This window comes from Lepidochelys kempii, chromosome 21, assembly GCF_965140285.1.
Source record: "Lepidochelys kempii isolate rLepKem1 chromosome 21, rLepKem1.hap1, whole genome shotgun sequence".
Lineage (NCBI taxonomy): Eukaryota > Metazoa > Chordata > Testudines > Cheloniidae > Lepidochelys > Lepidochelys kempii.
The window spans coordinates 87,785-106,056 of record NC_136400.1 but is presented as its reverse complement, the minus strand read 5'-3'; the positions used below and the strand labels follow the sequence as shown (position 1 = coordinate 106,056).

Sequence of the window (18,272 nt, the reverse complement as noted above, 5' to 3'; positions counted from 1 at the left end):
AGGCAGACATGCCTTGGGACTCAGCAAGATATGCAGGGACATGCCTATGGACAGAACTCTGAGGTGTTTCCGTGCCATGTGATGGACAGCTTGTCTTTGGAACAAAGAAAGGAAGACCACATTTCAAGAGAATATAAAAAACTGCTGCAGCTCCTCCATCTTGTCTTCAATCCTGCTTCTTACCTCTGGAGGGACTTTGCTACACTGAAGCTTTGAACCAAGGACTGAAAGACCCATCCGAGCTGTGGATGTACTCCAGAGACTTGATTTGAACCTGCAGTTTATTCTATCGTTGCTCCAAGCCTGAACCAAGAACTTTGCCGTTACTGTATGTCATTGATTCCATTTAACCAATTCTAGCTCTCATCTCTATCTTTTTCCTTTTATGAATAAATCTTTAGATTTTAGATTCTAAAAGATTGGCAACAGCATGATTTGTGGGTAAGATCTAACTTGTTTATTGACCTGGGTCTGGGGTTTGGTCCTTTGGGATCGAGAAAACCTTTTTTCTTTTACTGGGATATTGGTTTTCATAACAATTTGTCCCCATAACGAGTGGCACTGGTGGTGATATTGGGAAACTGGAGTGTCTAAGGGAATTGCCTGTGTGACGTGTGGTTAGCCAGTGGGGTAAAACCAAAATCTTCTCTGTTTGGCTAGTTTGGTTTGCCTTGGGCTGTAACTGCCCTGCTTGAAGCAATTTGTCCTGAATTGGCACTCTCAGTTGGGTCCCTCCAGAACCAGCGTCGTTACAGCCCGTCCCTCCGGTTACTACATCCCATCTTCTGAAGCAAACAGATGTCCCCAACACATTCCAAGAACTTATTGGACACTTTGAGTTTGTTTTGAATTCCTTTTCTAACAGGTGTCTGGGAAGTTAAAGTCCCCTCCCCATTACTAATAGTGTTTTGAATATTTCTGTTATTTGCATGGTAGAGTTGAGATCATCAGTCTGCGGGGAAAGAGCCAGGGGGAATTGTGATGTGACGTTACTGTCCTGTTCTGATACGTCCCCTTCTTGCCCTGACAGACTGCAGCGTTATGTCCCGTCCTTCCAGGAACCAGGAAAAGGAAATGGCTGCCATGGATCCTGTTCAGGTAGGGGTCATCGGGGAGTTGCTGGTGGGGCTCCTGCTGGCAGGAGAAGGGCAGTAAATACATAGGAGATGGGTGCTTCTGGGGTGGTCGGGGAGGTGGGAGGGGCAAAGAAATACACAGGGTGGAGAAAGGCAGGGAGACAGGGTGTGACAAACCTGCTGGGATTTGTTTACGGTGGGGCCTAGATTCGAGCAACAGTCCCATGGGGTTTGTGAGTGGAAATTCCCTAATTTGTCAAGCAGAAAACACACATACCCCGGACTGGGCTGGGGAAATGTACCAGACTCCAGTACTGGAGTCTGAACCTACTAGCCAGAGGGCAACCCCCAGTGAGGCCTGGGAAAGACACCCCATCCCTTCCCATCCAACTGCTGGCACTGGGGAGGGGGTTGGGATTCCTACCAGGGGACTGGCTGTCCCTGGACCCTCCTGGGGGCTCTATCTTCTGTATCCACTTCTGACTGGTAGGTGAAGACCCTAGCCATCTCTGTCTGGTAGAAGGGGTTGGGGCTCTCTCTCTTTCTCCCCTCACCCTGATGCCTCCTGGCTGCTCTGATGTGGAGGGGGTGGTTTCCTGCCTGCCTGCCTCCCAGAGATTCCATGTGATTGACCCTCCTCCCCTGTGAATGGTGGGGTTGTCACTAGGCAGCAGGTGCAGAGTTGGGGTCTCTTGCTCTTTCAGGGGCCGGTGACTTTCGAGGAGGTGGCTGTGTATTTCACCGAGGAAGAGTGGGCTCTGCTGGACCCCACTCAGAGAGCCCTCTATGGAGAAGTCATGCAGGAGAACTATGAGAATGTCACCTCGCTGGGTAAGGATTCCTGTCCCCTCGGTTCTTAGAAGGGGAAATGAAGAGTTAAGGTTCACATTGCACCCTCAGTTTTGCCTTGTTTCAGCAACACCCCTACAGGCCAATGACACACAGACTACACTCGACCCTCCCTGCTACAGAACGCTTTGGGAGCAGAGCACAGGCGTAGGACAGCACAAACGCTAACACTGTCTCTTTGCTAAAACAAAACTTGGGGTTAGGTCTGATCTAGGGAACAGAAGCTGCCTACCCCTGGCCTGCACTCAGACACTGAGTCTACAGCACATCTCAGACTTTCATAATGTCACCAACCCTTTATCCTTCCAATGAGGATTCCTTCTGAGTTGTTGCCTTCATTGAGCTCTGGAGACCCCCTAGCATGTACGGCACCAGCCTGTTGACAATCCTTGTGGCAAGAACACGCCCTTGTGCACCTTTATTGACGCTGCCTACACCACTCAGCACTGAAATGAGGACTATCTGTTCCTTCCAGTTTCACATGCACCTCTCTTCAGGTCATAGCTCTGCCAGGCTGCTTCAACTAGTCCCTCCACCATTCATTTAAAGCTACAGCTGGCACAGTGCACGCTACTGGAGTGAATGGGGAGAAATGCTGCTGTTCAAATCTGAGGGACATAAAACACACAGTGGCATGTTCTTAGTCCTTACTTCTTGTTAGGGGCTTATTCCTTCACCCACTTACTTCCCTGGTCTTTTTCGCATGAACAGAGAGCAACAATACCCAAAGTCCAAAGGTGCAAACAATTCAATGTTTATTGGGGTGAACTTCCAGCAAGCATGATTCCAGTTTCCTTCCTTAGTGTCCCCCTTCCCAGCTCTGACATCATAGAGCCTTACCTGTGTCCCTGTTCCCATTCCCCCCCCCTTAGCAAAACATGATTCCAATTTCCCCACCCCTATTCCCTTTTCCCCCACCCACTCACTTCCTGATTGACTGCAGACTATATAGTAAAACTTGAGTTCTGCTTAGCTATATCTTAACCAATCATTTTCCTGAAATTTAACTAACCAATCCTAACATATTGTAACATGATTATTTAACCAATTATATCCCACCAGCTTAATTGGTTTATACCCAGCAAAATTAATTATACAGCAGACAGGAACAATCAGAGAACCAGACAGAGATTATGCAGACAAACAATAGGGAAATGGGGACTACAGTGATGGAACAAAGACAGAAATGAGGATTTCACATCCCAGCTATTGATAAGTGAGATCTTGCCAGACAAGATGCTATCAAACTAAGTTTTCTTTTACGTCTTCAAGGCACTTTCCTTTCTCTGGAGGCGATAGGCATGAGCAGGACAGGATTGTATTCCTAACAGCCCAATAGCACCTTATTTCAATGTGACTAGTTTGGAATGTGAGGGTGTGACCATTTACTTCCCAGCTTATGGCTGCCTCTGCTGCTTAGCCAAAGGCCTTAGCCTAAGAACAGGGCCTCAGACTGTCACAGAAAGAGAAGGCTCTTACACTGGCAGACAGTGATTTTGATTCTTTCTTTTATATCTCTATAACTAGCCAAGTGATAAGAACAGACCTAAATTCTTAGAGTATAGGCCTTTACAGATAGCCCTGAACATCTATATCCTAACACTTCTGTCAATCAATAAATTTTAAGGCCAGGGGAGACTATTAGGTCATCTAGTCTGACCACCTGTGTACCACGGACCGTGGAGTTTCATCCAGTTACCATTGTAGAGCGCTGAATACCTTGTGTTTGATGAGAACATCTTCCAGAAAGGCATCGTGTCCTGACTTGAAGCCTTCAAGAGATGGAAAACTGGCCCCTTCCTTGCGTAGTTGGTTAACCTTTGCCCCACCCTTACTGACCTATTTCCAGTGACGTTTGCCAGCTCCAGAGGTCGGGGGTAAGGGCAGAGTTCAGGTTGCGTTGCAGGGGTGGCATGCAGTGTTTTCCCCAGGAATTGAAATTAGAGGGGGTGTTAGAATATTCTGGGGGGTAAGGGCTGATGAGGGTTGAGACTGTGAGGGCGAACATGGGCTGTATGGCACCATAGTAAAAACTGAAAAATGTTTCATGACCATTTTATTAGATTTAACTCCTGTTTTAAAATCATCACACAAATTCAAGTTGTCTATTCAGTCCTGCTACAAAGCACTACATCTGTCTTGGTTTCTTGTTGTAATTTTGCACTCTTTGGTGTCATCTTGTATGTCTGTTACTTCCAGGCCTTCACGATATGCTCATGGTCAGGCAGAAAGCGACTTCTTTCAGAACACAAACTTTGATTCATTGAGGAAAAAGAACGCTCAACTTTAGCTGTTGTGACTGGGAGTAGCAAGAGAAGAATTCCTACTTCTTTTATCCCAGGAAACATAGCACAAAGATGGGGTTGAACCACTAGTGATGAGAAAGAAGTTGAAGTTAAATCTTCATTAATTCATCATATGATATGGCCTTTGCAGTGTGTATAGGAGAGATTAGGGATACACTTTTCCCTGAGCAAAGCTTGTACTCCACCATGTCTTCCAAAGACGTTTGTAGCTCCATCAAATGCACAAGCATCCATCTGTTTGGGGTTCAGTTTACAAGCATTTAACTCTTCTAAGATGTCACAGATGCAGCTGATGAGTCTTCTATAATTTGAACATCTAGAATGCATCGACTGGCCTACCACGGACATCGAGATAACATATGCAATGACCTGATGCCTATTTGCATTGGTGCTTCATCAGCCATGTGTGCACATATTTTGAATATGGTGAGAGAGTTCTTCACTTTTTCAACTGCTGAGTCTTTCACTGTTGCACTGCATGCTTCTAGAGAGTCCGCTGAGTTTTTTCAGAAAGAGAAGCGAGCATTTGCCAGTCTTGTTAATCCTGAAGGTGGACACTGGTTTCAAACAAGTGACAATGCACTTAACACTGGCCTTAAGTTTGTAGTGTGTGGTATCTCTTACTTAAATAGAAAATATGGTGCAACAGCTATGTTGGTTCAAATAAACTGAGTTGTGTCTCAAGCATTCTTAAAAGCCTCATTAAATTCTTCTAAAATGGGCTTTGACAGTAACTGGCTTATAAGGCTTTCTGCATGTTGATGCAGTCCCGAGGCATGGTGTTTTGCAGCCTTTTCATATAGGTTGTCACAGTTGGCTTAGCTGATCAGTCTGGCAAACCAGGCTTCTCCACTTTTACTATATAAATCCATGGTATGCCCATATCTTGAATACCTCATGCAGATCTGGTCACCCCATCTCAAAAAAGATATATTGGAATCGGAAAAGGTTCAGAGAAGGGCAACAAAAATGATTAGGAGTATGGAACAGATTCCATGTGAGGAGAGATTAAAAAGACTGGGACTTTTCAGCTTGGAAAAGAGACGACTAAGAGGGGATATGATAGAGGCTTATAAAATCTTGACTGGCGTGGAGAAAATGAATAGGGAAGTGTTATTTATCCCTTCACTTAACACAAGAACCAGGGGTCACCCAATGAAATTAATAGACAGCAAGTTTAAAACAAACACAAGGAAGTATTTCTTCACACAGTGCACAGTCACCTGTGGAACTTTTTGCCAGGGACGTTGTGAAGGCCAAAATTATAACATGGTTCAAAAAAGAACTAGATAAGTTCATGGAGGTTAGGTCCATCGATGGCTATTAGCCAGGATGGGATGCTACACCATGCTCCGAGTGTCCCTACCCTCTGTTTGCCAGAAGCTGGGCGTGGACAACAGGAGATGGATCACTCTATGACTCTCTGAAGCACCTGGAATAGTCACTGTTGGAAGACAGAATACTGGGATAGATGGACGATTGGTCTGACCCAGTACTCCATTCTTATATAAAAAATAATTATTATAATCAAAAAGTTTAGTTCAGAAACTCCCCAGATAATGACCTCTTGAGATAATGACCTTGGCAAATAATGCATTTTAAAAATCTTGGCCTACTAGGAAATGTATATTTATATAAGTTTCCCAGTCATAAATCTAGCATTCTGGAACGAAGTCACTAAAATGTAGTCCAATGCTCTGGCCACTGTTTGTTGTACCACTGGTCATTCTACCACTCTGTCTCCAATGGCCCTGCACTGTCACCTTCTGCCATCTGCCACTGTGACCTCTGTGAGTTGGTCTCTCACGGTTCCGCCAGCTCTCAGTGATTTCAGCTCTTAATGCGGGAACCTTGCTGCTCGTGCAGGCTGGGCTTTCTCTTCTACAGCAGGTCTAAGCACTTCGACCTGATTCTCAATGATTTCAGCTCTAGTGGTCATTTAATAAACCAAAAGACTCTCTATGAAGCCTAATCAGCTCTCTCTCTAAACAGGAGAGAGGGACAGGTCAACTAGTGCCTATAACTCTTAAGCAGAGCCCACACCACCCAAAACACCTGTCCCCACCCTCTCTCTCTTCACTGGGATCTGGCATCCAAACCTCCTGCTTAGGGAGTGCAGTTCAGTTGAGGGTGACCAGTGCTTAATTTGTAATGAAAGAGGTGTCAGGGCTCAAGCAAGTTTGTTACTTTCATAACGGATGTGACAAGCCCAGAGGTCCCAGGGCTCTGAACAGCCGAGCCTGGAGGTGCTGGGGCTCAGTCCTGGCAAGCCCTAGCACAAATTAAGCACTGAGGGAGACCCCCTCAGTCAGGCAGGCTCAGCACAGGTCTGCTGCCCTTTACTCCTACAATGCGGAGAACAATATTTTATGACCCCCACATTGAATACTACAGGGATTTGTAAGCCAACACCAGCCAAAATTGATCAGTTGGGCAGCACAGCTCTGTCTGCTGGATACCTAGGCAGAGTAGGTGTGTTCATGTAAATACAGTCTGGTCCTGAAACCTTTACACCCACCCCTGGCTCATCACTAGCTGTCAGGGGAGAGCTCATTCAGATCTTGCTTACAAATCATAACCTTAAATTATAAGGTAGGCCAACATTGCTGAAACGAATGTGCTGACATTGTCATAAATAATAGCCGTGTGAGGAGGCTAGTCTCTGTTCATATTTTCCAAACCCATTGTGCTTTCTCAGGGACAAGTATTTTCTCATATACTGTGTATGCTTTTAAAGTGCGTATTAATGTTTGAATTTCAATTCAGATTTCCAACCAACAACTAAGTTGGCAACACTGCATGAAACAGGGTGCGGGGGGTCTAGGGAAATCACTGGTGGTGTGTAGTTTAATTCTTCATTTCCTGGTTTTCAGAGGTTTTATTTTTCACCACCATCCACATGCTGGAAGGGCACAAGATAGTGCTAGGCATCCTTAACTCTGCTTAATGTACTTTATGGGCCTTTAATTTCCTTGTTTTTCTGTTTAATGGACTTCTTTGCCACTATAACTGTGTCGACACTACAGTTTTTGCTGCAATTTATGTCGGGTGGGGATGCGATTTTTCACATCGCTAACTGACAGAGCAATGGGCTCAGAGGTAGTTCCAGCACATCAGGGGACAGTCCCAAGGTGGTCTCTCTGACTCATCCTCCTGTGACGGGTTCTGGTGGGGGTAGGAAGGGAAGGATTCAGGGAGTCAGAGATTGTAGCACTTCACTGTGGCTGCTTTTGCTGAAGTCTCTAATCACCTGTCCCTAGGCGAAGCTCAGAACCAGCACTCCATCCCCCTCCTCCTCCTTGACTTGTCAGCTGTCTGACACCACTGACCATGGTCGTCGTCTTGAAATCTGATCTTCCCTTATCCTCTCCTGGTTAGGGTAGGGAGAAGTAGTAACTGGCAGGTTCTGCAGCACGGGATGTTCAGGTTGGATTTTAGGAAAAACTGTCCTACTGTGAGTATAGATAAGTACAGGAATATGTTACCAAGAGAGGTTGTGGAACGCTGGTCATTGGAGATTTTTAAGAAGAGGTTAGACCGATGGTCTGTGTATACTTGGTCCTGCCTCAGGGCTGGAGGGGATGGACTAGCTGACATCTTGAGGTCCTTTTACCCCTGAGTTTCTGTGATTTTATGATTCATTATCCTAGTCCTTCACTTTGACCTTGTCTCCCTCTGGAGAATGGGGGCTTTATTTAGTAGGGGTTTTTTTTAATGAAAAATATGCATGGGTCAGCTTCCCTCTCAGTTTGCTTTGTTAGCCACTGGGTGTGAAGGAATGAATTCCTTTTCTGGGATGGGGATGTAATTCCTGTTGAAGTAACATAGGCCTGTCTCCATTTACATGGAAACACTATCAAGAACTGTCCGCATAGTATGAAGCACACTGGACAATGGAAGTCTCAAAGACTGGACGTTAATGTGTAATGACTGGGTCCGAGGGAAGCAGAAAACGGGAACACAACTACACTGCACTTTGGGACACAGGAACTAGGGTATAAACAGACTGGGCTTCAGTTTGCTGCTCTTTGGGGCAAAAAGACTGAGACAAGGCAACAGAGAGAGAGATGAAATCAAGGAGGCTTTGAAAAAGCCAGGCAGATGAAACTTCCAAAATGAATGTAGAGTTCAGTTTTGCTTTCCCAAACTGACCAAGGGATCTGTAAATCCCGTGTTCCCGTTGCCTAAGCAATGCAGTCTGATTCTGAAAAGCCTCTCTTGTGTTGCTGAAAATACCTGCTGGCTGCAGCACTCCAGGAGAGACCATGTTTATGAGGAATCTGAAATCAGTGGGACTCGCTGAGGTGTCATCATGACACACACAGATGCTGCCTCCAGAATGGCCTGTGTCAGAGTGGTGGAGCTGTGGGGATCGCCCTTTCGAAAAGCAAAGCCTCGGAAGTAGCACCTATTGGGATGTCTGTGCTGCCTCTGGGAGAGACCCTCCCAGCCTGGGTACCCAGACTGGCCTTGGCGGGCTGTATATTATTGCGTATATGTTGCAGATTGGTCTGGAGCTCAGTCTCTTAAGCTTGAGCTGCAATGTCTACACCAGCGGTATATGTACCCCTGGGGTACGCAGATGTCTTCCAAAGTTACTATGGAAAAATCACTAGCCAAGACAATACAAAGTAAAATTTCAAACGATGACTTGCTTATGCTGATCTATATACTGAAATGTATGTACAATATCTATATTTTGATTATTTATTTTATAATTATATGGTAAAAATGAGCAAGTCAGCAATTCACAGTGTGCTGTGACACTTTTGTATTTTTCTGTCTGATTTTATAAGCAAGTAGTTTTTAAATGAGGTGTAACTTGGTGTAATTTGCAAGACAAATCGGACTCGTGGAAGGGGCACAGTAGTGTGGAAAGACACCGATCTACACAGCTGTGTTTAATCGGCTAGCACCATAGGGAGGCACATCTCAAAGAAGCATCGTTGGTGCACAAGTTGAGTAATTTCTTCTTTTGCTGTTACCTGATCTCACTGGTCGTCTTTACCCTGGGCAGGGTTCCCAGTTTCCAAACCCGATGTCATCTCCCAGCTGGAGCGAGGGGAAGAGACGTGGGCCCCAGATCTCTGGGGCTCAGAGGAAAGAGAGATCCTGAGAGGCAGCCGCATGGGTGAGGGATGATTAAACCTACTCAGTGCTTGAAGGAAACAGCTGGGATTCCCAACAAAGACCTTGTGAGGTCTCTGGATTCAGGATGGTCCCCAGCAGGTGTCATATCCTCAGGGCAGATACTGTTCATGGCTCCCTACCCATCCTAACTCCTGGCAGTAGATTCCTCCCGAAACTCCCTTCTCCCTGGGGAGTGTTTGGATGGGAACTGGATTCAGAATTGATCCCCTCCTCTCGCCCCTTTGGGGAAGAGTTTGGGGAAATTCGGTACCTAGTTTTTTTCCATCTTCAGCTATTCTCTTGGTTTGTTCTCTTCTTTTTCCCTTCCGGTTTCTGAGGTTTTTCTTTCTCTGTCCTTGCAGGTGATGGGATGGTGAGAGAGACCGTGGAACAGAATCCTCAGCAGGAAGATGAGCAAGCGGAACTGCATGAGGCGTTATTGCAAAGATGCACAGGGAGTGTGTCCAGGAGTTGTGAGCAGGGAAAAGGCTCTCAGGGGCAGCACAGGCCAGAGAAGCAGCAGGGAAACCAGCCAGTGCAGAAAGTTGGAATATCTGTTAACTATCTGGGAACTCTCAAAGGCCTCAAGGAAACCACGGCCCAGCAGAGAATCCTGATGGGAGAGAGAGATAATACAGGCTTTGAGTGTGGGAAAAAGTTCAGGAGGCACTCACACCTTATTCGCCATCAGAGAATCCACACCGGATTAAGATCCTATGGATGCTGTGAGTGCGGGAAAAAGTTCAGGAGGCGCTCACACCTTATTACACATCAGAGGAGCCACACAGGAGAGAAACCCTATAAATGCTATGAGTGCGGGAAAACCTTCGCTCGGAGCTCAGCCCTTATTCGCCATCAGAGGAGCCACACAGGAGAGAAACCCTATAAATGCTGTGAGTGCGGGAAAACCTTTGCTCGGAGCTCAGACCTTATTACACATCAGAGGAGCCACACAGGAGAGAAACCCTATGAGTGCTGTGAGTGTGGGAAAACCTTCACTGAGCGCTCAACCCTTATTCACCATCAGTGGATCCACACTGGAGAGAAACCCTATGAATGCTGTGAGTGCGGGAAAACTTTTACTCGGAGCTCAGGCCTTATTACACATCAGAGGAGCCACACAGGAGAGAAACCTTATGAATGCTGCAAGTGCGGGAAAACCTTCACTGAGCGCTCAACCCTTATTCGCCACCAGAGAATCCACACAGGGGAGAAACCCTATGAATGCTGTGAGTGCGGGAAAACCTTTGCTTGGAGCTCAGACCTAATTACACATCGGAGGAGCCACACAGGGGAGAAACCCTATGAATGCTGTGAGTGCGGAAAAACCTTCACTCGGAGCTCAGGCCTTATTAAACATCAGAGGAGCCACACAGGAGAGAAACCCTATGAATGCTGTGAGTGCGGGAAAACCTTTGCTTGGAACTCAGGCCTTATTACACATCAGAGGAGCCACACAGGGGAGAAACCCTATGAATGCTGTGATTGCGCGAAAACCTTCGCTCGGAGCTCAGACCTTATTCGCCATCAGAGAATCCACACAGGGGAGAAACCCTTTGAATGCTGTGAGTGTTGGAAAACCTTTGCTCGGAGGTCAGAGCTTATTACACATCAGAGGAGCCACACAGATGAGAAAACCCTATGAATGCTGTGAGTGCGGGAAATTCTTCCATTGCAGCTCTTCTCTTATTTATCACCAGAGAAGCTGCAAGGGAGATAAACACCATGAAAATCTTGTCTAGGGCTCAGAAAAGATTGTTTTTTCCTTTTCCTAATTCCCAAGTAGCGAACTTTAGGGCAGCATTTGTGACATCTCAGCTCCTTCAGGTGAGTTGTCTGCTTTTCCCTTTTGCAGCTCACCCTTCCTTGGAGTTGAAGCACAGTGTTTTTCATCAACTCCTTTGTCCTGTGTCATGGACGTGTGCGTCCCTCCAACAGGAGTGCCCATCAGTACCAGGTGGGGGAACCAGGAGTGACCTCTACTCGGTACATGGAGGTTAAAGCTACCTGGGCTTTGACTCCACTAGGGTTTTTCATGGAGTTAACTAAATTGAGTTAGTGATCCTGATATAAACACAACTATGTTTTCAATAAAGAAAATAGCCCATATAGCGTCCAAGGTAACGTAGCAAATTTCCTCACCACTGGACACAACCTCCATCGCTTTTCCTAGTCTAACCAAATTTGGAGCATCACTTTTATACTTTTCCTCCCACTGCAAAAGGAGGGGGCTGATTTTTGGAGGGAAGGATAGCTCAGTGGTTTGAGCGTTGGCCTGCTAAACCTAGGGTTGTGAGTTCAATCCTTGAGGGGGCCATTTAGGGATCTGGGGCAAAAATTGGGGATTGGTCCTGCTTTGAGCAGGGGGTTGGACTAGATGACCTCCTGAGGTCCCTTCCAACCCTGATATTCTGATTCTATGATTGTTAGTCACCAGGTTCCCCCATTAGGGACCGATTGCCTTGTTCCCAGTTGTTCCTACGTTGCCCTGGGTTCTGCTGAATAGCAGTTGGGTTTTGTACCATTTTTCTCATAAGAACATAAGAATGGCCAAACTGGGTCAGACCAAAGGTCCATCCAGCCCAGTATCCTGTCTGCTGACAGTGGCCAATGCCAGGTGCCCCAAAGGGAGTGATCCTAACATGTAAGGATCAAGTGATTTCTTGCCTGCCATCCATTTCCACCCTCTGACAAACAGAGGCCAGGGACACCATTCCTTACCTCATAGCCATTAATGGACTTAACCTCCATGAATTTATCTAGTTGTCGTTTAAACCCTGTTATAACCCTCTCCTTCACAACCTCCTCAGGCAAGGAGTTCCACAAGTTGACTGTGCGCTGTGTGAACCTGCTGCCCATTAATTTCATTTGGTGGCCCCTAGTTCTTATATTATGGGAACAGGTAAATAATTTTTCCTTATTCACTTTCTCCACACCACTCATGATTTTAAATACCTCTATCATATCCCCCCTTAGTCTCCTCTTTTCCAAGTTTAAAAGTCCTAGTCTCTTTAATCTCTCCTCATATGGGACCCATTCCAAACCCCTAATCATTTTAGTTGCCCTTCGCTGAACCTTTTCTAATGCCAGTGTATCTTTTTTGAGATGAGGAGACCACATCTGTATGCAGTATTCTAGTGTGGGCGTACCATGAACGTATATAGGGGCAATAAGATATTTTCTGTCTTATTCTCTATCCCTTTTTAAATGATTCCAACATCCTGATTGCTTTTTTGACTGCTGCTGCACACTGCATGGACATCTTCGTAGAACTATCCACGATGATTCCAAGATCTCTTTCCTGATTAGTTGTAGCTAAATTAGCCCCCATCATATCGAATGTAAAGTTGGGGTTATTTTTTCCAGTGTGCATTACTTTACACTTATCCACATTAAATTTCATTTGCCATTTTGCTGCCTAATCACTTAGTTTTGTGAGATCTTTTTGAAGTTCTTCACAGTCTGCTTGGGTCTTTACTTTCTTGAGCAGTTTGTATTGTATTGTGATGAAGTGGGACAGTTCTTAATGTTTCCTCTGAATATTGTGGGGGTGCCTCAGTTTCCCCTATGCAGTTCTTAAGTATCTAGGTGGTGGGATAAGGGTGTATGATCATTGCAGAGCCCTAGAGGTGTGTGCAGGGGTGTGTCCCTGTTTCCTGGCAACTGGTGGCCTGGCCCTTCCCCCCTGCAAGGTGAGAGCTAAAGGGTTGAAGACAAAGAGATCAGGTAACCTCCTAGCCCGGGAAAGGGACAAAGAGGAGGAGGGGCTGGAGAGAGTTTCAGTTTGGGCAGGCTGGGAACATGGAGTGAAGTGCAGACGGGGTTGTCTGGCTCACTGCCCCCCAAAATGGACCCGGCTGAGGGGTCCTGTTCTCTGTACCTACAAGCTCTGTTTTAGACCATGTTCCTGTCATCTAATAAACCTCTGTTTTACTGGCTGGCTGAGAGTCACGTCTGACTGTGAAGTTGGGGTGCAGGACCCTCTGGCTTCCCCAGGACTCAGCCTGGGCGGACTCGCTGTGGGAAGCACACAGAGAGGCAGAGGATGCTGAATGCTCCGAGGTCAGACCCAGGAAGGTGGAAGCCATGTGAGCTTCTTGCCCTTCAGACAAGCTGCTCACAGAGGGGAGACTTCACCCAAGTCCTGACTGGCTTCGTAGGGAGCAGTTCCAGAGCATCGCCCCTGGACTCCATGACAAGTATCCTCTGCAAACTTTGCCACCTCACCGTTTACTCCTTGCTCCAGATCATTTAAGAATAAGTTGAATAGGATTGGTCCTAGGACTGACCCTTGGGGAACACCACTAGTTACCCCTCTCCATTCTGAAAATTTACCATTTATTCCTATCCTTTGTTCCCTGTCTTTTAACCAGTTCTCAACCCATAAAAGGATCTTCCCTCTTATCCCATGACAGCTTAATTTACGTAAGAGCCTTTGGTGAGAAATCTTGTCAAAGGCTTTCTGGAAATCTAAGTACACAATGTCCACTGGATCCCCCTTGTCTACATGTTTGTTGAGCCTTCAAAGAACTCTAATAGATTAGTTCAGGGGTGGCCAACCTGTGGCTCCGGAGCCACATGCAGCTCTTCAGAAGTTAATATGCGGCTCCTTGTATAGGCACCGACTCTGGGGCTGGAGCTACAGGCGCCAACTTTCCAATGTGCCCCCACTCCACCCCTACCCATGAGCCTGCTATGCCCTCGCTCCTCTCCCTCCCCTCCGAGCCTCCTGCATGCCACAAAACAGCTGATCGGGAGGGATGGGGAGGCGCTGATGGGCAGGGTAGCTGGTGGGCGGGAGGCACTGGGAGCAGGCGGGAGCTGATGGCGGGGCTGCTGACATATTACTGTGGCTCTTTGGCAATGTACATTAGTAAATTCAGTCTCCCCCTCAGGCTCAGGTTGACCCCTTCAAAGAACTCTAGTAGATTAGTTTCAGAGTAGCAGCCGTGTTAGTCTGTATTCGCAAAAAGAAAAGGAGTACTTGTGGCACCTGAGAGACTCACAAATTTATTTGAGCATAAGCTTTCGTGATTTCCCTTTACAGAAACCATGTTGACTTTTGCCCAACAATTTATGTCCTTCTATGTGTCTTACAATTTTATTCTTTACTATCGTTTCAACTAATTTGCCCGGTACTGACATTAGACTTACTGGTCTGTAATTGCAAGGATCACCTGTAGGGCCCTTATTAAATATTGGCGTTATATTAGCTATGTTCTCAATATAAATATATTCTCAATGTAAATATAACAGAGAAGGTGCAGGGATAGAGGGTGTCACGAAGTGTGGATTTTCCCTTGTTATGTTGTATGTGAGTCTTACTGTTGAGCCTATGTGAGTTTTACTGTTTTGCATGAATACTGCATGTGCCTCAGTTTTCCTGTGTGCTGCACCAATACCTCGGTGGTGGGAATAGGGATGTGTGACTTTGCTGAGACCTCTGGGGAGGTGAGGCTGCTCCAGCTGTGCTATGACCGGTGTGTGACATTGCAGTCTGTAGGCTTTATGGAAATATGCTTATTAATATGACAACTGGAATATGCTTTACGCTAAATACCCCTTGTATGGTGTCATTAGAAAGCTTATAATCTACTAAGTGTGTTCATCCTATTTGTTTGCATGTATTATTTCTATATCTGGAGCTAGGAGAATAAGCTATAAAATTGTATCACTGATGTAAACATATTAAGTAGAGGCCATTAAGTGTGTTCCAGAAACAATCAGTTGTAAATGGCCTTAGTTACTTGAAAGCTTTCCTGTGTACGTGTGGGCTAGCCCATGGGGAATGGAGACTAGGGGTCTTACAGTGACATGTGATGTGACCATGTCACCTGGTGCTGAAATCCATCTTAAATCTGGTACTTTTCCATTTAGAAGGAGGGGTGGGGACCCAGACAGACAAAAGATTCCCGCCTTGTGCCAAAGCTATAGAAGGGGGTGGAGCAGGACAAAGAGGGCCAGTCATGAGAAATCCCCTGCTTACCACCTGAGATGTCTGCTGGAACTAACACTACCTGTGGAAAGGTTTCAGAGTAGCAGCCGTGTTAGTCTGTATCTGTAAAAAGAAAAGGAGTACTTGTGGCACCTGAGAGACCAACAAATTTATTAGAGCATAAGCTTTTGTGAACTACAGCTCACTTCATCGGGGAGAGAATCTCCCCACTATATTTTCCATTGTATGCATCGGATGAAGTGAGCTGTAGCTCACGAAAGCTTACGCTCTAATGAATTTGTTAGTCTCTAAGGTGCCACCTTTTCTTTTTACTTGGGGAAAGGATTGGGCCCAGACGAGGAAGGAGTCTAATCTGTGAAAGAAGCTTATTGGAACATCTCTGAGGGGGGGAGATTACCTGTCATCAGTTTCTTAGGCCAGCCCTACACTAAGGGGGGGATCGACCTAAGAATACAGGAATAGCGTAGCTGAAGTTGACGTATTTAGGTTGACTTACCTCGGCGTCTTTATGGGGTGGCAAGTCGACTGCTGTCACTCCCCCGTCTACTCTGCTTGTGCCTCTTGCGGTGCTGAAGTACCAGAGTTGACGGCAGAGCGCTTGGGGATCGATTTATCGTGTCTAGACTAGACATGATAAATCGACCCCTGATAGATGGATCACTACCCGCCCTTAATGTATTAGGCTTAGACTTGCATGTTTTTCTTTATTTTGCTGGGTGACTTACTTTGTTCTGTCTGTTATTACTTGAAACCACTTAAATCCTACTTTTCATACTTAATAACATCACTTTTGTTTTTTTTGTTTTTTTTAATATATATATATATATATATATATATTTTTTTTTTTTATATGGCGATATACCTATCTCATAGAGCTGGGAGGGACCTTGAAAGGTCATCGAGTCCAGTCCCCTGCCTTCACTAGCAGGACCAAGTACTGTCCCTGACAGATTTTTTGCCTCAGATCCCTAACTGGCCCCCTTGAGGATTGAACTCTCAACCCTGGGTTTAGTAGGCCAATGCTCAAACCACTAAGCTATCACTCCCCCCCGTTTTCACTTAAAACCTGCAGCTTTGGGGCGTGGTTCAGACCCTGGGTCTGTGTTGCAGCAGGCTCGCGTGTCTGGCTCAACAAGATAGGGTTCTTGAGGTCCCAAGCTAGCAGGGAAAACAGGCTCTGAGGTAATTTCAGATGTCAGGTGACAGTCCCAAGGGGGCATCTGTGACTGAACCCGTCACACGGTGCCCTTTGTAACCTGAGACCCAGGAATGGGAAGCAACCAGGTGACTCTGCCCAGGAAGAGAGACAAAAACAAGGAGGAGGAGCAATGGGGGTGTCTGACTTCGGGTCGCTGGAAGTTGGCAGTCTGCTTGGGGGGACTGGAAGAGGGGGAGTCCAGGGCATCTGGCCCATGACTCCCCAAGATGGACTTGGCTGAAAGTCACTGATTTCTGTGCCAACAAGTTCTGTTCTACGCTGTGTTCCTGTCTAATAATAAACCTTCTGTTTTACTGGCTGGCTGAGCGTCACTGTGGAGCTCGGGTGCAGGGCCCTCTGGCTTCCCCAGGAGCCCCGTCCGGGCAGACTCACTGCAGGAAGCACATTGTGTGGAAGGGGATTCTGAATACTTTGCAGTCAGACCTAGGAAGGTCGAAGTTGTGTCAGCTTCTTGCCCTAGTGACAGTGTGCTGAGAGAGAGGAGACATGCTCCCCCAAAGTCCTGATTAGCTTCATATGGAGTAGTTCCAGAGCATCGCCTGGTGACTCTGACTTGGGGGGAGAGTGTGTGTTTTCAAGCTCTGTGACACCTGAAGTGGGGAGTCGGAGGGATTCGCACCTTCCGAATTAGCCCAGCAGCGTTTCCTCTTTCTGAGCCATGTAGACCTGATCTCCACTCTCTACAGTTCCACCGCTCAATGTGTCCTATGATCCAGGGTTCTCAGCCCTCTGTTTGTGGATGACAATTTGTTTTCTTTGCTCCTAAAACAGTAATTTAGGGCCTGAGATGGAAGTATCACAGACCTAGATGGAATAGCAGCCGTGTTAATCTATATTCTCAAAAAGAAAAGGAGTACTTGTGGCACCTTAGAGACTAACAAATTTATTTGAGCATAAGCTTTCGTGAGCTACAGCTCACTTCATCGGATACATTCAGACCTGGATGGGGAATTTGAATGGATCTGAAATATAGTGAGATCATTTGGAGTTTAAGTCCCAGTTTCCAACTGTTGGCAAAGCCTGTTGTAGGACTTTTCCTACTGAGATGGGATTGTTTGCAGATGGGGAGGCTGGCTGGTTTGTTTGTTTTTTGGTTTTTTTCCATTACGACAGTACTAGAACTTTTGTAAATAATATGACTCAAAACTAATGAGTGAAGGAGGTTTGAATGGCTCAGAGGAGAATGCAATGGGAGAATCTCTTGTCCTGATTCTGAGTCGTGTAGCTTATAGGACTAACCTGCTTGCTTGCATAGATATATTTTTTTTGTATACGTTTAAGTATTTGGTTTATTGTAATAGGTTTAGAGATTTATATTAAAGTAAGCTTGGCTGTAACGCAAGAGACGTAAAGGCCATATCCTGTATGTTAAGCTAAGGACAGTTAACACATCTATATTAAGATCATTTACCCAGAAAAATAAAGTTAACCTATATCTTGTTACCTAAATAAATAAGTATTCACACATATGTCTATAACCTTCTATCTAGACCAACAGATAATGAAGAATGGCATAGGGTTTTTTTTAATGTACCCACAGACTTAACAGGTACATCACAAGGAAACTTAACATGCGTATATACGTGTCATCAATACGCACAAACCTACTAGCCTATGGGGTAAGTGTACCCTAATAATTGTGGGTGAGGAATAAAATTTGGGCATAGGAGGGAGGATTTCCGGCACTTGTGCCCTGTAAAAGAGGTCACCCACCTCGCTAGAGCACTTCACTCCAC

At 46.0% G+C, this 18,272-nt stretch overlaps 1 protein-coding gene across 1 annotated transcript in view; it reads left to right on the top strand.

Annotated features, from left to right (window-relative positions):
* LOC140901439 (uncharacterized) overlaps positions 1-17,365 on the top strand; it is a 28,063-nt gene extending 10,698 nt beyond the window's left edge. The window contains 5 exon segments of the mRNA XM_073320294.2: positions 1,031-1,098; positions 1,781-1,907; positions 9,249-9,362; positions 9,724-10,994; positions 10,996-17,365. Of these exon segments, the coding sequence (XP_073176395.2) occupies positions 1,042-1,098; positions 1,781-1,907; positions 9,249-9,362; positions 9,724-10,994; positions 10,996-11,103 (1,677 nt within the window). The 5' untranslated portion in view covers positions 1,031-1,041 and the 3' untranslated portion in view covers positions 11,104-17,365.
* The last annotated feature ends 907 nt before the right edge of the window (positions 17,366-18,272 follow it).